Source organism: Talaromyces rugulosus, chromosome III (assembly GCF_013368755.1).
Source record: "Talaromyces rugulosus chromosome III, complete sequence".
NCBI lineage: Eukaryota > Fungi > Ascomycota > Eurotiomycetes > Eurotiales > Trichocomaceae > Talaromyces > Talaromyces rugulosus.
In genome coordinates this window covers 4,976,724-4,998,821 of record NC_049563.1, presented here as the reverse complement: position 1 = coordinate 4,998,821, position 22,098 = coordinate 4,976,724, and the positions used below count along the sequence as shown (strand labels likewise).

The 22,098-nt window shown below is 49.4% G+C and overlaps 6 protein-coding genes across 6 annotated transcripts; 1 reads left to right on the top strand and 5 right to left on the bottom strand.

Annotated features, from left to right (window-relative positions):
• Positions 1 to 282: 282 nt before the first annotated feature.
• On the bottom strand, positions 283 to 2,062 carry TRUGW13939_06507 (uncharacterized protein; the record flags this gene model as incomplete). The annotated part of the gene is made up of 5 exons (XM_035489658.1): positions 283 to 443; positions 519 to 979; positions 1,037 to 1,262; positions 1,331 to 1,865; positions 1,925 to 2,062. 5 exons carry the CDS (start codon positions 2,060 to 2,062, stop codon positions 283 to 285), a joined length of 1,521 nt encoding a protein of 506 aa, XP_035345551.1.
• Positions 2,063 to 3,805: 1,743 nt separating this feature from the next.
• TRUGW13939_06506 (uncharacterized protein) lies at positions 3,806 to 6,100 on the bottom strand (the record flags this gene model as incomplete). Its single annotated transcript, XM_035489657.1, has 2 exons — positions 3,806 to 4,406; positions 4,536 to 6,100. 2 exons carry the CDS (start codon positions 6,098 to 6,100, stop codon positions 3,806 to 3,808), a joined length of 2,166 nt encoding a protein of 721 aa, XP_035345550.1.
• A 997-nt stretch (positions 6,101 to 7,097) lies between these two features.
• TRUGW13939_06505 (uncharacterized protein) lies at positions 7,098 to 13,714 on the bottom strand (the record flags this gene model as incomplete). The annotated part of the gene is made up of 4 exons (XM_035489656.1): positions 7,098 to 7,367; positions 7,426 to 12,663; positions 12,730 to 13,474; positions 13,566 to 13,714. The coding sequence occupies 4 exons, from the start codon at positions 13,712 to 13,714 to the stop codon at positions 7,098 to 7,100; spliced, it is 6,402 nt and encodes a 2,133-aa protein (XP_035345549.1).
• A 1,517-nt stretch (positions 13,715 to 15,231) lies between these two features.
• Positions 15,232 to 16,885, bottom strand: TRUGW13939_06504 (uncharacterized protein; the record flags this gene model as incomplete). The annotated part of the gene is made up of 5 exons (XM_035489655.1): positions 15,232 to 15,296; positions 15,360 to 15,626; positions 15,685 to 16,195; positions 16,249 to 16,579; positions 16,638 to 16,885. The coding sequence occupies 5 exons, from the start codon at positions 16,883 to 16,885 to the stop codon at positions 15,232 to 15,234; spliced, it is 1,422 nt and encodes a 473-aa protein (XP_035345548.1).
• Positions 16,886 to 18,488: 1,603 nt separating this feature from the next.
• On the top strand, positions 18,489 to 20,072 carry TRUGW13939_06503 (uncharacterized protein; the record flags this gene model as incomplete). Its single annotated transcript, XM_035489654.1, has 4 exons — positions 18,489 to 18,588; positions 18,643 to 19,197; positions 19,251 to 19,636; positions 19,701 to 20,072. 4 exons carry the CDS (start codon positions 18,489 to 18,491, stop codon positions 20,070 to 20,072), a joined length of 1,413 nt encoding a protein of 470 aa, XP_035345547.1.
• A 382-nt stretch (positions 20,073 to 20,454) lies between these two features.
• On the bottom strand, positions 20,455 to 21,562 carry TRUGW13939_06502 (uncharacterized protein; the record flags this gene model as incomplete). The annotated part of the gene is made up of 3 exons (XM_035489653.1): positions 20,455 to 20,613; positions 20,733 to 21,219; positions 21,297 to 21,562. 3 exons carry the CDS (start codon positions 21,560 to 21,562, stop codon positions 20,455 to 20,457), a joined length of 912 nt encoding a protein of 303 aa, XP_035345546.1.
• Between the last annotated feature and the right edge of the window lie 536 nt (positions 21,563 to 22,098).

The following is a 22,098-nucleotide window of genomic DNA, read 5'->3' as shown; positions in this document are numbered from 1 at the left end:
ATCAATTAGTCAATGGATGTTCTAAAATTACTACCCAGAAACTACAAACTACATGTCAACTGGCAGTTACATGTAATTCATGAACAGAGAGTAAGCACTTCAATGTACAAACCACTTCATTTTATACAGTCACATTTACTATTTCATAGTTTCTTTTTCTGTTTGCTTTCCAGAAAGCACATAGCCTCATCAATTGATATATACTGTCTCTTAGTTGACCTGTCAACTGGTCCATCCGGCTTGACTTTGAGCAGAGTCAATAAGGAGTACCGATTAACGCATTCAATTCGTTGGCTTCGCGGCCACTGCAGCCGGAGTCGACGAGGCAGGGGCTGTTCCCAACGAGGGCGTGGCAGAGCATGTTGAAACATGCAATCCCTGAGTAAGAGACTGCAGACCGGCGGATTGCAGAGGGTCACTTGGGCCGGCGGGGAGGGATCCCACTATACAGCAAGCATTAGCAGCTATCCTTTTTTTTTTGTCTCTTTCAGTATCAAGAGGAAGGGGGTAAGGTTTACCGTAAGCGTTAAAGTTGTATAACCCACAAACACAGCCGTCGATAATCTGCTTCAAGCTCTTGCCGCTAAACACAGTCGTCCCACTTCGCGTAACCGTAAAGCTCTGCTCACCAACACCCATGGGCACTTGATGGATACTGGCACCTGCCTTTGCGTCAATAGTCTGCGCGGTCCCGTTGCCAGAGGTGACCTTGATGGTGGCATCGTCTGTGAACAGCGAAACAACAAAGACGCTATCCTGCATGTCCTCCCATCCGTTGGGTCGCCCCATGAAGTAATTGCCGCTGTCGTTGTTGGCGGTGACCATGCATGTATCTGTGGAATCGCAGTCGATGCCGCGCGGGGTTGGGCGGTACCAGTAGATCAGTTCGTCGTCGGTGATGTAGCTGTCGGCGCTGGTGGCGCCGTCCTTGAAGGCGGCGATGAAGGGTTTGGCCATGTCAAGCCAGCCGTCGTGGGGCCTGAAATGAAAGAAAGTTTTTAGTCTTTGCAGAATGAGAGTGCTTTTTTGTTCTTACATATCATTGACCCATTTCGATGCCCCGTCGTCGGTGTGAGGAGAGTTTAGGGGTCCGATATAGTGAGACTCGCCGTAGTCGTTCCAGGTGACAATCTCAATAAAGCGAGGACCCAGAGTCAACAACTCTTGCCAGCGGTCAAACCAAAGGCTGTCAGAGGGGAAGATCCAGTTTTTGCTATAGGACACTTCGGGGCCGAAGTGGGTTGAGAACCAGGCCGAGGCAGCTGTACAAAAGAAAAAAAAAGTGTTAGCTGGTCGGTTTCTTTAGTGTTAGGGGAAAAGAAAAACCCACGAGCAATATAAGCCTTGTCACCGAGGGCCTTGGTGTATGCGTCATCACCAGCCTGCACAGTAACGTTGGCGCCAGCAGTCGGGGCCTTGTTGTTGCCATCATTTGGCCACGCCATCCAGTTCAACAGACCATCGACTTCAGTCAGATCAGTGCCCTGCTCAGGATGGAAATTGGGAGCAAAGAACAACTCCATCCCCGTAGCTGCAGTGCGCATGGCAGCCACGTCGAGACCGTCACCGGCAAACGACGAGACAAAGGTCTTGTTATCAACCTTGAGCTGGGCTGGCTTGACCCCATACTGGGCGATTTTCTGTCCAATCTCGCTGGCCTGACTGGTGCTCCACCAGTTAAAGTCAAAGGAGATGAACACGTTCATTCCGTTCTTGGCTGCCGAGTCATAGGCGTAGCCGAGCTGCTGGTCAGTGTACGGATCAACGCCGATGTTTAGGGCAAAGGCGTCGATGCCGTATGCTTTGGCGTTCTTCATGTCATCATCGTAGTCATCGGCACTGTTGCGGTTACTGGTAATGCCAATCTACTCGGAGTAAGCTAAGGTTGATTCGGTAGTTATGGTCTATGTGGGTATAAGTTTACCATGAAGTGAGCAAAGACTAGCCGGTCTGTTGTTGAGTTGGAAGCCCTCTTGGCGAGAGTGCTGCCCTCCTTGGGATACGCCTGGACCAGCGAGGCGAGGCCGGACAGGGCCGTGAGAAGAAAAGGGGTTGCCCTCATATCGACAGCACCGACAGTTCAATGTTAACCAGGGTGTATATAGTAGCTTGATATAAATATATTTGTGACACTCTCTACTCCAGGGAAGATCCTAGACTGGGCAGACTCGAAGAATATATAGAAAAATTTCCGTAGGATTTAGAGATTGATGGGGGTGCAACTCTATAACCAGCTAGAGGTCTTTGAGTCCTCGTGCTATTGATCGAGACAAAGAAGGCCCCGATTATTTACCGATCAGGCCAACCAAAAAAGAGCGTTCCTGAGGCGGAAGCCATGTCAGACGACAAAGTTATTAATCCCCCCATTCCGCCAGATTGCCACTGACAATCGGTTGAACCGGAAATGGTGTACAAAACCAAAGACGAAAGGCACCAGACAGTCGATGAAACAAATGCAGCGAGATGTAACTGCATAATGACACTGCCAAGACTTCAGTCAACGCTGTTGATTGGAAACTAAATACCGGTTTTTGGGCGCTGTGCCAATGCATGAAGTTCCAAAGGCTTGGTTACACTGTGATGTATGGCCAGTCTCGTTCACGCGGTCTAGTCAAAAGATGACACCCGCTAGTGGCGACCCTAGTCATCCTTCACGTTGGAATTTTCTGGGGAAAAAACAAAACTCAAAAAAAAAAATGCAGAGAGAAGAGTGGGATGCGGGGTGTAGATCAGGGAATGGAGGATCAGTCAACTAAATCAGGAGGCTAACACGGGCGACGCGGCTGACAGCATTGAAGCGCGTTGCGTCACCCCAAAATTCTTTGCCATTATTTTGATAGGTCATTCAAGCATTTTTTCTGACTGTCATTATTATTTCTATTTCGCTGAATTCCATGTACGTTTTTTTGCCTCAAAAAAATTAAAACAAGCACTCCACCTGACCCCAATACTCGTGGTCAGTGTGTTGGCCAAGACATGCAGTCGAAACATTGTAGATTGATATCAAACTCAGAATGTTACATTCACTTTTCCTTTCTTTTCTTTTCGCTTCTTCTGCAACTGCCGGTCACTGTAGCGTCCATTAATGAGACTATTTCAACTCCGGATAATGGTAATATACATGATCCTTCATTACCAGAAACAGAAAGAGGTGAAAAAACAGGGCAAAAAGTAGAGTTACATTTTTTAATGCTGCTTACTGCAAATGCAGCGAGAAATGAACCGACAATTACAGCGAGCTGCTAGTTTTATGTTAATTTAGCATGGACCTTAATGGTTATTGGCCAGTAATTATTTTAGGCTTGCACTTAAAATTATAAAATGCTACATTACTAGTACTATATACGGATACATAAGGGGAAGAATAAACTGGGGTCAAATCTAGACTGTTCATGCTTTGCCAACATTGGGGAAACGTTGAACTACACGTAGTTGATAATCACCGCGTTCCGCTGCCTGCCATTTCAATGCTTTTGAGGCTATAGCCAACCAATCCATTTCGAATAATTTCTCGGAAGTACTCGGAAAACACAGTACAAGGGTTTGAGATTCATCAATTTTCAATTCATACCAGGAAAATAACATAACAGATAAAGAGAGAATGAAACCTGCCTAAACCTAAACTTGTGATGATCAAACTGTGATGGTAAACACCGAAACCGCATGTGTAGATAAACCTCCCAAATATTAAGGGGAATAACGAAAAAAAAGTAAACATAATATACGTCGAAGAGTAAATATATACAGTGTCCGAAAAAATTCAAAAGGGCAAGGGTGAAGAAAAATATAAAATACAAATGAAAAATCAGTAAATAGGGCGGCCCTCATCCCATTTTCGTGATTCTCGAGGACTGCGCAGGACACCGTTGTCTTCTGGTCCGCCAGGTGTAACCTCGTTCCCGGGAGACAAGGAAAATCGGACTCGTCCACTCTCTCGTCGAGGTCCATCGAGGTGAGTGCCTATGCTGCCAATCCATTCCCAGACACGGGCAACGTCGCCGCCACGGCCTTCACGGACTGCAGCTCGCACATTGGCGTTACCCTCGACTACTGCACGTACACGCTTCCACAACCTTTCGCGACGGCTGCCCCGCAGTTCCGATCGCAGGACATCGTCTCGCAGCTGGCCGATGGAAACCCACGGCTCGGGGGCTTCGCCACGGGCGTACAGAGCAGCTTGAGTTGATAGGCGGTCAAGGGTCGTTCCCACGAGTTCAGGGACACGAGCGAGATCCGACCTGCGAGCGAGGAACTGGGCTCGAACGTATGCTAGGCCTGCGACAACTACCACTATAGCTGAAATAGGGAGTCTATACGCGACGAGAGAGAGTCGGAGGTGGCGGCGGAAGGCGCAGCCGATGGGGAGTCGGGCAAGTGAGCTGGACGAGAAAGAATTGTGTGAAGGTCTGTTAAGGTGAGGTGATCACTGTTAGTGTTCAGACAACTGTCAGAACCCATATAAAAGTATCCGTGCAACAAAAAGTTGAAAAAAATACAAAATCAAAAAATAGATATAAAAAAAAGGCCGGACTTACCCTTCGTTGATCGAAACTTCCTCCCTAGCAATGATTTCACCAATGGCTGCTGCCCACAGGTCATCGAATTCGGCATCAGTCATTTTAACACGGCGCTGGTTCGCCACGGCCTCTTTCAATTCAGGCTCTGGAATGGATGGAGAGCTGGTCTCCTCTCCGTCTCCGCATTCATATTTGGCTCGTCGTTGCCGCAGCTCTTCGACTGCCTTGTTGGCAACGGAAAGGATCCGACTGGACTTCTCGCTATCAGGTTCGCACGTAGGTGGTATAGGGATATAGCCATTGAGGGATAATGGGTGATGCTTGAGGATAAAATCGTTCTCGCACTGCACCTCGAAATTCGGATAGCAAAAGGCATGTGGCGGGCAGGGCTCACATTGCGGCTCTAGAAAATTTGCCCACGCAGGCACATTTGTGTCGGCAAGAGACCATGTAGGCTTTCCAACTCCGCAGAAGCCTATTTCGATCTTCTCCTGACGCCACCAAGCCCCAAACCCAGCTAAGAGCAGGAACAGGACTATCGAGGGTAACCTGTATGAAAGACCCTTTTGACCGCGTCTGGTCAATACCCGACCAGGTGGAGCCCCAGCAGTCTCAAGAGCCAATTGTTCGTCTGGTGTGAATTCCTCGCCTGCCTCGTCTTCTTGGTCCTCCTCTTCCTCAGACTCTTCTTCCATCTTAGGAGTCGGAGTCCTAAGACGTGAGAGAGGGAATTCAAAGGTTGACTTCCTTGGTGTCGTATCGTATTCGCGTTTGAAATCGACAGGAATGCCCGAGACCCGACTGCGTCGTTGCTCAACCCCTTCAGCAGAGACACGGGGCGTGCTCTTTCGCTTCCGCTCCCCACTGATGGTACGAGCTCTCGGTGTCTGTTCAGTAGTTGGGGGGCTCGCGCTCTGAAACGGGTTATCGTCGGTAAAGATACTGCTGGCGCGGCTCTCAGTCTTGATAGTCGGGGACTGCTCGATTATCTCCAGGGATTGGATTGCTTCAGTTTGACGCGGTTTTCGACCAGTCGTGGACCGGCGTTGCGGGGTTGTACTGGCAATCGATGGAGTGTAGTGATTGTCATCTGTGGTTTCTGCATCTGAAGCACGAGCGCTCTTGCTGGAACGCACCCGGCGTTTGGGTGTTGCTGCCGCAATAACGGCACTATCCTCTGTATCGGCAGTTGACGCCCTGGTACTCTGACGCGACCGGCCTCGACGGGTGCCCGTGGCCGTGGAAACCGAGGACGGCGTCGCTGGCGGCGGAGGCATAGAATCTCTACCACCAAAACTACGACCATCCTCGTCGTCGTCGTGGTTGAGTGCGCCGTTGTTGGACCAATGACTCATATCCGTAATCCCCGCGCTTGTCCGACGCACATCCTCTCTTTCGCGCAACAGTTTTCTTGCTCTGGGCAACACTTGGTCCTCCAGTATTTTGATGAGCTGGGCCTTCTTGGCCGAGGAGGGATAGGGAATATCATGGCTGACGAGGATTGCTCGAAGGCGCGGCACGGTCAGCGAGTTGAGATCAAACCCAGAAGACAGGTAGTCATAGTCATCCAGTGCGGACGCCATGATGGATGACCGTTGTGTGGCTGAATGAAGAGGATAGGTGTGTGTGTGTGTATGTGTGCCGTTATGCAAGGCAGATAACAGCACAGACCTATCAGTGATGCTTGAGGTATTGGTCTAGAATGCAAGAGGCAAAAGAAAAAAGACTGCAGCAAAAGTTGACTTTCCAAAAACAACTTCGGGCTAATGTGGAAACATTAGTTTGTTGGTCTCGGTATCCCCGGCAACAAGGTGGCTTCTAGTTTATCAGACGAACGACAGCGGGGTGATAAGACCTCGACACCTGGACAGTGTTCACGGAATGGTCTAGTCAGAAATAGCAACGAAGTTTTCAATATAGAATCGTAGAAAAAAACGGATGGAATACTATCCAGCAAGTAGTTGATGGAAGAGCAATCAAGAACTGGGCGGAAACGACGCCAGTAAACAACATCTTAGGCAACTAGGTCACGTGGATTTCTTTCAACGCCACCCGCGCCACCGAAAATTGCACCGCCACAACATCCTGCATCTTCTCCATCTATAATTTACAAGTGGCTCGCATACGTCCAAAAAGTAAGATCCCCATATTTATTTTCAATATAGAATATATCATCAATATAGACACCATAAAGGAAAAGGCACCCAAAATCTCAGTGCTGGTATCCAAAAACCGCCACCGTGTTGAAGAATGATAATAGTAATAAAAAAAGTCGTGCGCCCAAAAGTACAAAATCCCAGGGTGTGAAGTCCCTATGCAACAAAGCCAAAGATGAAAAACAACCCATCACAAAAAGCTAGTTCCCTCATAATGCCATGCAAAGCCGCTATTGTCATAGCTACAACAAATGATACCTAGAAGGGAAAAAAAAAGGGGGGGGGTAATGAAAATAAGATAAACAAGAATAGCACTACTCCCACCTAGGGTAATTCCCACCTAAGGTAAATCCGGCCACTGCAAACGGTGGGAGAGAACAAATTAAGAGGTTGTTGGTTATCAAGTCCCCGTGGCTGCAAATGACTAAGTCAGTCGCGCACGTGATGACGCCGACGAACTAGCAACACTGTTACTAGCACTCGGGGTCTCGAAACTCAGCCCAATGTGAGTTTTAGGGTTAGGAACAAGGACGGCATTAGTATGGCTGAGTGATTCTTTGATCGCCTGGAACTCTGCGAGCTGGCTCTGGAGATGCGCGAAAATGTCTCCCATAGGCATGGCGTGGTCTTGCAAAGTATCTCCCTGTTTGAATGGATTCAACATGTGACGTAGCGCGAGAGTGTTTACGGATCCCTGGTACGCATGTTAGTAAAGAGCTGAAAGCAATAGTTAATATTTCCAAAAACCATACCTCAAGCCTGGTTATCTGGATATCAAGCAGACCGAGAATCGCTGAATCCGTCATTTCACCTCCTCCATTCTGAATAGCGTTCATCAAGGAAACGTCCGGGGTGCTGTGGTACTGGGCAGATGGCACCTCCAAGCAACTGCAGAGACGTTCGAGACGAAGTGTGACATCCCAGAGTCCCCAGAGGAAGTTCGGGTCGATATCAAGCTGGGAGCCGACTTGCAAAGTGACAGGATTGCGTTCTTCAGGTGGAGCAATGCCCTCCTGGACAACAAGACGGCCTGATAGAGCCGTGGGAGAAACTTGATAGACAGGCTCCGGATTTTCAAGTCCCTTGAGTTTACGCTCCCCTTGGTCTTTAACTTCAAAGCCCAGGATGTTGAGTTGCTGCAGCTCACGACGAACGTTTTGGAACGGGTCGTCATAGTCGCTAGCGGAACCAACTGAAGAAGAGCGTTCGTTCTCTGCATAATACCGTTGTATCCGGTCAAGCTCACTCATGAAATCTGACGACACGAAAACTTGACCGCCATCGGCAACAGCGGAGATACGCGAGGCACGGTTCACCATGGGACCGAAATAATCCATACGGTTTGTGACGGGGTCTTTTTCACAGACTGGCTCGCCCCAGTGGGTACCCATTCGGACCGACAGACCTCTGAAAATGAGATTTCCATCCTGATCGTAATACTCTTTACACTGCGGTTGCTCCAGGACTTCTTTGGGCCATTCAGCCTCCAAAAGTTGCATTTGGCAGTTGAAACACCACAAAAGAGCGGCACTAGGCGTAGCAAATGCAACCATGAATGCATCTCCTTCAGTCTTCACTTCGTAACCACCAACAATGCCCAATTGGCGTCGTAACACCTCGTTGTGAATTTGGATGGCAGACCGCATGGCATCCGGACACGTCTCCCAAAGTGAGGTGGATTTTTTAATGTCGGTAAATATGATGGCTAGTTCGCCAATAGGAGCATCCACATAATCGAAGCGAGCGAGTCTTGAGTCCCCAATAGCATCACGGTGTCTCCGAGGTCGCTTTGAGGTAAGAGTAGCTTCTGACGGATAGTTGCCCACGTTGGGTCGGTACTTGGACCTTTCACCACGAGTCTTCAGCCCACTTATTCCAAGTATCATTACCATTAACTTGTTAGAAGCCCCGAATGCAATTGCAAGGTCACGGATTTTTTGACCTGCGACCATCAAGTCTCTACTCTCGGATCGAGCCACATCAACAGCCAGATCGAAGGTGACATATTCCCAGACTTCCTTGGAGGCAACAATAATCATTTCGTCTTGCTCGGTCAAGGTAAGGTGAGCAGTGTGAGGAGCTGCAATCACAGAGGGCATCAAGGGGAAATAGCCGAATGCGCGAGACACCGGCAAGATGTCGTTCAGTTTCCCATTACGCGAAACAAAGCCGCCGGCTTCTCGGATGCGAGCCCTTTCGTCTTGTTGGGCTGGATCATGGTTGAATGTGAGTGTCCTGAGGGTTCCATCCGCTTTGACTAGAACGGCTTGTGCGTCACCCACATTGGCAACATACAAGTCCATGTCATTGAGATACAGCACAGTAGCAACACCGCCAGAGTTAATATCGTCTTGGTTTAGCAGCTTTGCGGCAGTCGATGATCGGCCAAGCTGACGAACCTCTCGATCGTCGACCGGTTTGTACGCAGCTGCTGCCATATCTTTGTTGAGGGTGAGGAAGGCTCGTCGTAAAGCATCCAACGGCGTCTCATCATCAGATGATAACTTCTTCAGCTCGTCGACAAAGCAGTTGGTGAAATTTTCATGCAGGTATTTGGCAATCTTGGAGCCGCCAATCGACTGGCTTTGACCGTCAAACATGCCAACAAGAGTCTCCATATTATCTGACCGCAGTCGGGGAACCATCATATCTATGATGGACAGGTGCTCATTCTTTCCTAAGAAATCCGCCATGCCATATTCCAGAAACCCTGCGAGGGATGCTGAAGTTCGAACACGACGATCTTCGGTTTCTTCCGGGATTGTCTTGATGGTCAAAGTAACATCCATCAAGCCCAAAACCCGCAAATGTGTTAGCGAATTGAAGCCGGTCAAATCGGTTCCATTGACAGACGACGAGCCCAAAGAAGCGATATTGGGCTTAATCTCCAGGCGCTTATTGCCTGAAAAGTTAAGATACCTCAAATTCCGATTCCAGTTCCAGTTCCAGTCGTATGGCCAGTTAGAAACGTTGTATTTAAGCGAGTTACTTCCAACATCCAGAACAGCGAGCTTGCTGACCTTGCACAGTTCGGCCGGCAGGACTTGGAAACGATTTCCGTTGATATGTAGTGTCTTTAGGTTACTCGTCTCTTCAAGGTCGTCAGAAGGTAATGAGGCAAATTCGTTTCCAGAGAGGAAAAGGTCTGACAAATATTGCCATCTCTTTAAAAGTCCTTGGGGCATCTCTGTCAACGCATTGTAAGACAGGTTGAGCACTCGTAGCTCTGGAAGGAAAGCCAGCTGGGCAAAGATGTCGTCTTCCAAGCAGTTATCCGCCAAATATAAGTCCCGCAAAGAGCCGGAAAATGTAGATGACAGTCGCTGTGAGAAATTAGAATCTTTGCGGGTGGAAGTCGAGACCTCAGTGTATGCTCGGGAAGCTGTAGATTCCTTGCGACCTCCAGTAATGTAGGAAGTGGTCGAGTTATTACGACCGACCCCCGGCGGACTACCCATACTGAGCAGTGTGTTTGACGATTGGCTAGGTCGACGCGACTGTCCTTCACCTGAAAAGTTCATATTCTCATAGCTCGGTGTATTCGACAGGCCAGGAGTTGTGGCTGGTGACGCTGAGACGTATTCGCCCGGTGCCAAGGGTGGTTGGCCTGTATGCTTGGGGAAGCTTTTAAGAAGGTTGGAGGACACGTTCAGTGTCTCTAGCTTCAAGCAATACCATATTTCTGATGGTAGGCGATCCAAGTTGCATTCCCGCAGATTGAGGTACTTTAGTTCTGTCAAACAGCCAATCGTAGGTGGTAATGCTGAGATTTTACTCTTGATCATGCTGAAGTGCTCCAAGCGACGTAGCTTTCCGATATTCTGAGACAGAGATGAAAAGTGATTTTTGTCCAAGATCAACTTTGTCAGGTGTGGGAGATTTTCAAAAGTAGAGTCTTTGAGCTGAACAAGCTTTCCTGACGCTAGATTCAAATAAGTGAGAGTATTCATAGGTCCGTCGAGCTCGAATTGGGTGATCGGACAATGGTCCAGCACCAAAGTTCGTAGCCTTGGGAAGGTTCCTTTGAACTTGGTTATGGCGTTATGTCCGAGTAACAACTGCTCCAATCGCGGGAGTTGCATTAGGCTGTCAACATTTGTAATCTCGTTAAACCGAGCATCAACTTCTTTGATGCTCCTCAGGGTCTGGAATGATTCATCCAGCGGACCAGTCAGCATATTATTAGTCACCCAAAGCCGCTCAAGGTGCTTCAGTCGGCCGATATTTGGTAGCTCGCGAATACTATTAAAACTAATATCAAGATCGACCAGGCTTGGAAGGTCGCAGAGAATGTCAGGGAATATCTCGAAGTTGTTCGAAGACAAGGTCAAATTCCGCAGGGAGGTGTATCTGCTGAAATAGGATGGGAGCGACGATAATGTGTTGTTGGCTATTTTAAAGCTGACCAGACCTCGCAAGTCAGACAGATCTGTGTGATCCAGTTTCTCGAGGCGGTTGTTGGAAATATCGAGGTTGGTCAGGCGAGTAGCCTTGCCAAAACTAGGAGGCAGTTGCCAGGCCTCGTTAGCCGTGAACCTGATTTCACGCAAGTTCAGACAGCTTGTGATAAAGTCTCCGGGGACATTGAGAGAAATATTTCGCGACAAATTCAAAGTGATGATTTCTGACGCCCTCCTGTACAGAGTGATCGGAATCGTAACCAAACTGCGGCCTTGGAGGTCAACATGGACATGCTTCTGGTTCTTGTTAAATCCAGGATCAACATCAAGACTTGCATAGCCACTGTGCTTAGTAGGTAAGAAAATAAATCGGCATATGTAGCTGTGGTCGTCACGTCCGACATCTTCGATATGATCCGAAGCTTGATATCCGACCTGCTCCAGTAGCTTCTTTTGTATGAGAATCGGACGTTCTCCAGGTTCGAGTTGTCGCGATAAATCATTTCTCCGCATCACAATCTGATAATTCACCAAGTCATCCTGCAGAAACGACTTTTTGCCAAGGAGGCCAAGTATATGTGAAACTGTAGCAGTGAGGGGCGCACACAGTGTCGCAAAGGTCGAGTCAATGCGAAAAACACGGATAAAATACATCCCCCTGTCAATGTACCCATCGCCATCGACCTCATTGTCGATGTGAGGAAGCATGTCGATAACCTTGTCACTGCCTGTCTTGACTTCCCAGCTGTCAGGGGGGTTCCATTTGTCCTTTTGCGCATCATCTTTTGCGATTGGGTCTTCCTTGGTGCTGTTGCCGTCGAAAATGACGGGTTCATTAAGCGGTGGCTTGTCTTCACTAACGATTCCTCTCATATCTCTAAGATCGAGGTTCATTTCGAACATGCCCGGTTCCTCTGGTCGAGGGGATTTGTTTGCAGAGGTATCTTGGGCAGAGCCACGTGGATAAAAAAGCTTTGGCGTATGAATCAGCCCTTTTTTCTTACGGTCATAATCGAGACTGTCGCTGTGTCGCGTCGCACCGTTTCCATCCACGCTTCCTTGGCGATTTCTACCAAGCGGAGATACGTTACGTTTCGCTTTTTTAGTTGGGTTGTGGAGAGATTTGGTAGAGCCGGGCTGGCTTCTCAGAGAATCGTGCGGACTCTTGTGGCGACGGAACCTGCTAAGAAGTCCATGTCCATGTTTTGGGTGCATTCCGGGAGAATCTTGCCCACCATTCATCTCTCGCGGGAAAATGGCACTTCGCGCGCTTGGAGTAGGGCTATTCGGACGGCCCGCAAGATTGCTTGATGAGCTCATCGCAGTTGAAGTCAGCAGGCCGCCAGGGTCTCGAAGGCGCCAAGTTGGGTCGGTTTTTCCGTGGTTGGTGGCAGGGAGAGCAAGATTAGGAACAGATTCGGCTGAACCCGAGGAAGGAGGTTTCCCTTCCTTGCTGCGAGACTGCCGGTGGCCTGTAAAGAGCCTGTGTGCTTCTTTACGATCTGGTTGACTGGACCCGTTCATATAACGTTGACTGTCGGGATCTATGGGTTGTTTTCGAACCGGGGCTTGGCCGTATTGGGGAATATCCTAGGGGAAAAGAAATGTTAAATGTTTTTTTTTTCAGCATAAATCTTATAATGATGAATTCCATACCTTAAATTGCTGATACACCCACGGAACGACATCGCTCGAAGGAAGAGGAGTGCGAGGTCGAGAAGCACTCGGCGAGCCAGCTCGAGTTCTGGTGTGTTCTGACAGATGCCTCGAGCTTGCAGAATCGCCTCGACTGCGAGTGGCCAAATGCTCACGAGAGCCGGGCTGTTGATGAAAACTGGGATCTGAATCGCTCCGCGAGCCGCCGTTTTCGCCGTGGTTGTGATCTCTGCCAAACAAGCTGTGCATGTGTTTGCGAATTCCGTTGTTTTGGCTCGATTTGGAATTGCTGCTGCTTGCTGTCGTTATACTTGCAGCAGAATGCCGTCTATCGTCTCTGTAACCAAAGTCACGAATGTCAAAGGTCGAAGCGTTTCCGTTGGTAGATCGAAATATGGGGGTCAGAGGAGAACTCTCCGTTTCAGAAGCGTCGCGGAGGAAAGAGCCGGATTCCGGGTTGGGTGATTGGTTTTGTAAAGGCGACGATGACCATGTTCCTGTGTTGAAGGGATCGTGGGCCATAGGATTCAAAGAAAGTTGGTATGAGCCAGAAGTAGGCGGAGGCGGAGGGGGGTGAGAGTTTGGCGGGGGGTAGTCATTAGATCCTACAGGAGCGAGATTCTTACGATGACTCCGAAGGCCAGGTTTGCGTTGATCGGTTGGTGAAATCGAGGGTGACTCAGGGCGCGATGGGGCGTATATCGCCGGTGCAGTCTGAGAACTAGCCAGTCGCTTTTGATCCGGCCTATCGAGGTCTGTCAGTATCGTCTATCAACTAAGAAAAGGTATTTGATTTTTAAAAATCAAAGGAAAAGGGCGGCTGTATAGCACGTTACCTATTCGGCCCAGCAGATCCATTGCGTGGCAAGCTCGATACAGACCGATCATCTTTTACGGTTGATTGTGAATGCCAGCTACTCGCAGAGCTTTCGGAGCCTTGTCGTCCACCGAACAGGGTCCGGTCCAAATTATTTCGTCTCGCCATGGCGTTGAGATGTGTTGTAGGCGCGAGACTGGCCGGCAGCCCGTATGTATGGCGAAGCTAGAAAACAGGGCGCCTTTGGCGGCAACCAGGACTATCGACGAAGATGGCAGGTCATTCGAAATGAGCCAATACAGTTGGTTGCAAGGCTGGGTATAGTATTGTTTGAGGGAGGGTAAGAATGGTAGTTCAACGACGATGACGTTATCAGACGGGAGGAGGGTTCGAAGAACGAATCGATCAGTGGCGGCAGATCCAAAGCAGCAATTAGGCAGCTAGTGCGTGAGCAAGAGACGAGGCGAGCTGATTGATAGAAGAACATGCGGCGCAACAATGCGACAGCATCGCTACATGGCTAGGTGTGACCGGGCAATAGCGGGGAGGGCGTTCGTTCGGGGGGGTGGCCGGGGAAGGCGACGAGCAGGATACAGCAATGATGCGAAAGAAGCGAAATCGACACCGGTCGTCAGGTCAGTCGAGCTCCTGTGGAAATGGATTTTGGCAGGCGCAAGTCGACGAGGGAGGAGAGAATAGATGGGACGCTTGTTGAGGTCGGGATCGGATCAGGCAGAGCGAGCAAGAGACGACACGACAGGCAGAGCGAGCAGCGGCGAGGCTGACTCGAGACGGCAAGCCCGTTTGGGCCTAGCGTTGAGCGGCGCTCTCCGCCCGTGCCAAGCGCTGGTTGCTAGTTATTATTTAACAGAGAACCTGAAACTGCAACAACAAGGACAGCAAGGCTTCCAGTAGTACCAGTGTTTATTTTTATCGTGCATGAGCGCCAGCCCATGCACCAGCGCTTTATTGCCCGGATTGCCCATGTCTCACGGACAGCTGAGCTCGTGTTCAGCCTTCATCGTCAGTCAGCTCCGACCTGAGAACGCCTGACAAGGGCTAATCATTACTTCGTATACAGAAATAGGACTAGAGAAGCATTATTATTCTTATTGCCTCGAACAAACCTGGCTAGTAGTGTGCTTATTCCTGACTAGTTACGCCAAGGAGGCGTTGACAAATAAGTCCCGGAAAAAAGAAAGCAAAAAATAACAATAGCACAAGAATACAAATCGCAAAAATAGAGCGTGTTATAAGTTCTCTGCAGCTGATCATCCCATGAATAAATACACACTGCACTTCCTTCCCAACATCCTACATTAGACGATTTTACAAGCTCAAAAAAGTCGAGGAACAGTTCTTCAGAATTATTAGGCAACATGCGTGCGTGGCGCCGCGCTAGCCACTGGTGAGCGCTGAAAGAACCGTTATACATGTATATTTGGGCTCTTATTATTTGGTAGGAAATAATAAATCGGTCTAGCCAGCCTTTGATGAACGGTAGGTAACACAGGAGAGGAAAAGTCTCCGACTGCAAAGACATAGTCTATACGTTATTGCACGTGGGCATCTTGATATTGTATTTTTGGTCGCAATCTAATGTTGGATAAGCATTGATCTGTATATACACTGTCATATACATCATTTTATATACCCCACAAGCAGTTTCACCTGTTTACCTTGGCTTAGGTAGACTTGATGGCTTGCTGCTGCATGGTCTGCTTAAAGACTTGCAGTGAGACGGCGGGTTCTGATAGTAATTAGCTTGATGCCAAATTTTGGAAGAAGTTGTTGCTTGGAGAAAAAGACTTACGGTAGTAGGGTACCTCGTGGCCGGCTCCATACACTCTCAAGTAAGAAAAGTTGTCGACGCTCTTGTACTCGCCCTTCTTCGTGCCGTTCACGGTGTACGGCTTCAACGTGGCATTGGAGAACTGGGACGAGCCGTCGAATTCAACAGCCTCGGCGACACGCTGGACACCAATGTAGTTGCAGATCCAATCGGCATCACCAGCCCAGACAAGGACTTGGATTCCAGATTTCACAACAGAAGACAACTCGGAGAGGAAAGAGCGAGGGTCTAAAATAAATGGTTAGCGATCGGTGATAAGGGGAAGGGAAAAAAGAGCAAGACTTACTGTCACCAGTGCTGGCGAACTTGTTGTATGGACCATTCGGGCATTCCTGGTAGGTCGACTTAGCACCAATTGCTTTGACAACAGAGGAGTCGGCCAGGTAGCTGCTGTAAGTCGCAGGTGGGTAAGGATCGTCGGACGGCTCGCGAACATCGTAGACATCGAAATCGGCAGCTTGGATAATAGTGTTTTCAATGTCGCCGCAGGTTGAAGAAGCGTCTTGGCAGTCAGAGTCCGATCCAGAGGAGAGACACTGCTCGACGGCTGGTAGACAGTCGTTCTTGAGGGAGTCCTCAAGCGAAGAGCGCTGGCTGTCGTCGATGATTTGCTTGTAGCTGTTCTTATACGCATAGTCGATGTAAGCTCCCTCTTGGAGCTTCGTGTCGAACCAGCCGTTGTTGATGCCAAGCGCAACCAGGTTGATTTTCTCGCCTTCAACGCTGCCGTTCTTGATACCCTCGTTCTGCTCCTGGATGTGGTAGGCGAACTCAGGGCCGTAGTGGCCACCGTAAGACTAATCGTTGTTAGCGACAGAGAACATGATATCGAATCATGATCAATGCTCACCTCGGTGAAGATACCGAAATCGCGGTTCTCGTACTGCGGGAACTGAGCATAGAAAGCCTGCAGCAATTTCCAGACATAAGGCGCAGCGGTCTTGGTGCTGGTGACATCGTCGGTGCCGTAGGAGAAGCCCACGCCGATGGGCTGGTCAACGTAAAGAACGTTGGCATATTCGTTGAAGCTGTACTTGTTCAACGAGGGCTTCTTCTCTCCGTTGACGAAGTGGCAGGGGCCGTTCTCTTGGAACAGGCCGATCATGGACGAGCATCCCGGACCACCGTTGAACCAGGCGGCCAAAGGAGCGCTGCTGGCGTTGGCACGGGACTCGAAGAACCTGTGCGAGTCAATTAGTAAACCATTTGCGCCAGCTCGATTGTGCGCGCGAAGCTTACCAGAACCACATGTTCATGTTGTCTCCGACGGACAGATAGCCCGAGTACTGGTTGACTCCGGGTGTGGTCTCGCAAATACCAGAGTTCTTGACAAACTCCATCTTGGCACCGGTAGCGGCGTGCTCAAAGACATTGTAGGTAACACCATCACGCTTGACGATGGAACGCTTGTCCTGCAGGTTCACAGCGGCAGAGGCAGCCAGGCCGCACGCGGCGGACAAAAGCAGAGTGTGAGAGAGAATCTGCATGTTTGGAGATAGTCAACAGTGACGACAGAGATTGACAGGGGCAGCAGCTCTAAAAAGGCGGACGCGATGCTCAGGTTATATAGGGCGATAAGCTGCAGCGGCGATACGCGATCTTCCTACACAGACCAATTGTCGGGCGGAGCCAATCTCCAAGGCCGCCAATGAGGCCCGGCACTGCGAAAGCGATCATGTCGCAGCATCGTGGGTAACGTGGAGAACGAGGGCGATCTCTGCGGGATTCAGACAGTCGCGCTCTTAAATAGGAAGGTTGACGGGAAAAGATGCGACATCGTTATCGACCATTCTGCGGCTCCAGCGACAATCAGGAGCTGCCAAGCGTGCCGTTAAGCTGGATTGAGCACCTGCTCCGCTGCAGTGTTGCAGCCGCCAAGCTGCGCTGGCTGGTGGAGACTGCAGGCTGCTGCGTTTTTGCCTGGATAAGAATTAGAACATTATTGTCAGAAAATAGGCATTGCAGAGACAGCAGAAATATGAAAAAAACACATACGGAGAGCTGCTGCAACTAAAGCAGTCGCAGCAGCATTGGTCCCCCGGGATGTTGTCGCGACTCGCGAATACTGTTTGTAGCATCAGGGTCTTCGATGACGTGCTCCGAGGTTACATCCATTCTTTTCTTCTGAATAATAATAATGCCGCAGGAAAGCACATGTCGCAAAATCCATCATGAGGATCCTGGGTCAATCAATTATGGGGTGACCTGCTTGATCGGGGATGGCCGTAGATCAGTTAAGCTCCTTCTCCCTAGAGGCTGTAAGCCCGGCTGTAGCGTGTCCGATGAGGAAGGACGTAATCAACACACTCTGTGCGCCGGCAGATGGATCAATTCGATACGCCTATTGCGTAAGGAGTGTCGTACACTTCATTTCCACAAGGACGGTGGAAACAAAGCAGAGAAGTGATTGATTGTTGACAGGGAGGCTGGAGTCTGGGCTGCTTCGCTCATCCGCCACGAGAGGCTGGGGCCCCACGTGATGGCCCGAGCTCTCCCGCCTCTCGCATTCTGCGCCAATCAGCCGCGTGTTTATCGATGACATTTGGATGTGCAGCTGCGACGACATGTCATCTAAACATTGTTGCATGATATTATGCTGAATATTACAATGAAAGACAAAAAAAGGTCGAACAATGGCGGCGACTGCGCGAAGTCTTTGAGCGTTGCAGCTGTGCACTGGCCAATTAACGCCGAGACATAAGTGGGCCGTGACCCATTTTGGTCACGCAGTGGGGCCGGCTAAAGGCCCCGACGCCCAGTGATTGGCTGCGGCCCGATTAAACGAAACAGAGAGGCTGGGCTGCTTTGATATATATAACAACAATGAGCTCTTGCCTTTTCGTCAACCTTCATCCTTCAACATTGAACCTCTGGACTTCCACTGTCATCTCTTCAGTGTTCGCATCAAGGTCTTTTTCATCCACGACCTCAACGTTAATCCGACTTGCATCGACCTTATCCTAAACCTTGACTGGGCAGTATCACCGCTTGGCATCGACTTTGGGCCGAACTTTCCCAGGCTGCGTAGCCTCAAGCCAGACCGTGTGATTTTTCTTCGTCTCATCGCGTGTACAATATTATTATTTGAAAATGAAGTTCTCGACGACAGCAACAGCAATGGCTGTTTTGGCATCGGCCTCGTTCGTTACTGCACAGACATACTCGAGCTGTAACCCCAGAGAGAGCACTGGTAAGACCTCCGTTTTCTGACTTGTCTAGATTTAAATACTGACTTCAAAAACAGATTGCCCTGCTGACACAGCACTCGGGAAAGCTGCCACCTATGACCTGACCAAAGGCGTTCCCACGGGGTGGACTGCCTCGGGCACAGTTGATTATAGCGACCAAGGAGGAGCTTTCACTGTCACCCAATCAGGCGATGCTCCCCTACTTACTTCCGACTTTTACATTATGTGGGGGCATGTTGAATTTGTTCTCAAGGCTGCTCCTGGTACCGGAATTATCAGCAGCGCAGTCATGCAATCCGACACTTTGGACGAAATCGACTGGGAGTTCCTCGGCGGGGACTCTGGGACCGTACAGACCAACTACTTTGGCCATGCCGACACATCCGAATACAACCGAGAGCAAACCTTTTCGACGCCAGACAACCAAGCTGATTTCCACACCTATGCCGTTGACTGGACCGCCGATCGTATCGTCTGGCAGATCGATGGCTCGACGGTCCGCACCTTGACTCCAGCCACTGCCAACTCTGGCCAATATCCCCAGACCCCAATGATGATCAAAGTCGGAATATGGGCTGGAGGTGACCCTAGCAACCCACAAGGCACTATAGGTAAGAACTCTTGTTTTCTTCTAGTCGAACGCCAGCTAACCCGAAAAATCTAGATTGGGCTGGTGGTGATACGGACTTTACCAAAGGCCCTTTTACCATGTACTGCGAATCAGTTTCAGTCACCGACTATTCAACTGGCTCCGAATACAAGTACACCAGCGAAAGCGGTACCTCGGACTCAATTTCAGCCGTGGGCGGCAGCGTGGGCGGTAATTCAGCTGCAACTGCTTCTGTGGCTACAGACGCGGCTTCGCCTACCGTCACTTCTTCGGATGGCGAAGCCCCCATGCCCTGGAGCGGGACTCATAAAGAGACCGCTGTTACCTCTCACACTGGCTGGCCCTGGGTGTCTACTGCTACCGCCTCGCTAACAAACTCTGACCCTTCATCAGACTTGTCTTCTGGCGCCGGTAGCACGTTGACACCCCCCACGGTTGCTGTAAGTAAGCATCCCCTTATTCACCAGTAATTTTGCGACCGCAAAGACTGACTTTTTGCTAAAGAGTACCTCCCCGCCTATTGCATCTCCGCATCCTTTATCTTCGGCTTTATCCTCCCCCTCTGGTGGTAAAAGCACCACCGCATCACCGCCATTCCCAACAACCACCACCACCTCCACCACCTCCACCCCCAAAACAAGTCCTCGATCCATGCCGTCGTCGAGAATCGTTCCTCCGTATTCGCCTGCCCAGTCATTTTCCACCTCGACTTCCGTGGGAGGCGGCAACCCGGAAAGTACAATTACAACTACATCTCCCGCGAGCAGACCGACGACGACCACTCCTCCAGCCCCGCCACCCAATGCCGGTAGTCGGTTGACTGTTGGAGTAGGAGCAATTCTCATGTCTTTTGGATGTGTGATGGCCCTCCTATAGCCGTGGCTTTTCAATTTCTTCATTCAGCATTTGTTTTTTTTAACGGTATATTGCATAACTTGGAAAAAGGAGTCTGGGCTGCATTTGGCATGAATTTTTTTTTAAAAAAAACGAGGCAGACGATTACCAACGCGTCACATTTTCAACATTCATCATGAGAAGAGGGATATACCAGCGGACATGGAGGTTTACGACTTGGATATACGCATTTGGAGCTGGACAGTGTACAATACTAGATAGATAAATAGAATATAATATCACGGCAACGAACATGGATACTATGGATTTTTTTTTTTTTTTTTCAAAAGACAAAATGCACCAGTCTCATTCCTTTACTCAAGGACCTTACCTATGGAACGAGTATGACTATCACTGACCAGAATCATACCGCGCTAGAGACAGAGACCCCAGACTGCCGAGGACGAAATACTCGTTTGAACCCCACCCATGGCGTGTTGATAGGGCTTTCATCAACATAGAGAAACATATCATACAGCCAGCCGCCAAATGCCGTGCCAAAAAACGGTGCAACCATGGGTACCTATATCTTTTTCAGCAGCAAGCAAAAAAGGGGTGGGAAGAAAAGAAAAGAGCGCCTACCCAAAAATAATAATTTCCTGCGGCCCAGACATTACGGCCATATCCTATCATGTAACTTACAAGCCGTGGACCAAAGTCACGAGCTAGGTTAATAGCATAGCCTGTTTCCCAACCAAAACACGCTCCAATACCAAAAATAATAAAAAACAAGGCCAGGGGAACCAATGGTCCCGCACCCAGATTCTTGTCATCTTTGATGGCAAAGATCATAAACATCAGGATCGCGCTGGCAATGAACTCGGAAAAGAACTGGCCGGTCTTGGTCACAAAGGGAGCTGGATAGGTGCAGAAGATTCCGGCGGTGGCGGTTTCCGAATAGCCAGGTACAGTCCGGAGATGTGGTCCTCCCTCGTATGCATCAATGGCAGACTTGTAGTTGCCGTAGACGATTGCAGCCCCGGTCATTGCTCCGAGAATTTGAGCGAGCATGTACACTGGAAACTTGCGCCAGGGGAATTTGCGGTAGATGCAGTTGGCAAATGTCACCGCGGGGTTGATATGTGCCCCTGAAACACCGCTTGTATAAACACCAAGCATAACTCCAATTCTAATACCACCATATTGTTGTCAGTGGACATACACCATGAAGTACTTGATACAAGAAAAAGCCATTGACAATCTCACCCCCAACCCCACGAAATCGATTGATAGTCCCCCTTCTGGCTCTGGCTTAGTGTTACCTGCGCAACAACCCCGTCTCCAAACAGAATGAGTATCATCGTGCCAAAGAATTCAGAGAATGGGTCTCGTAAAGCATGGCGGATACGGTTCCAGCGGAGCTGCGTTCGCAAGTCCTCGGCAGAGGCGTCATCAAGAAAACTGGGGACCGTCTGAGCTATAGTACTGTCAGTGCTGTTGACCGAATCCACGGGCTCATTCTTGATTCCCATTCTGAGCAGTCGTATTGTGGTAGAGAATAAGAAGTCTTCCTTAGAAAATTCAAATGATAATAGAATATGCATGAGAATCACACATCCCTAAACATATTCACAAGAATACTTATTGGTAGCGGTGAGTATGTAACGCATTGTTTTACTCAAAAAGCCGAAAAGTCCCTCTGGTTTGCTGGTCAGACAAAATAGTTGAGGCTTGACCACAACGCGTCGTACTAGTTGCCACCTCCTTAATGGACCTATCGTCACAAATATCAAAAGCTGGTTGGCGTTCCCATGTATGACAAGGTGATAATATATACCGGATTGGTTGCAGAGTGGCGGCGCGTGATGGGAACGTAGGATTGTGAATGTGCTCTAGACACAAATCTGCCGGCCAATAATGGAAATCTGAACCCAAGAAGGGTTCATTTGCTCATTTCTGATGGAATACCCAATATATTCCGGTACACACTGAATGGTGAAACTTGACTGTCCACAAACCCAATTGGTATGCTGGCCGAGGCTCTGATCACGTAGTCTAGTGAGCCATC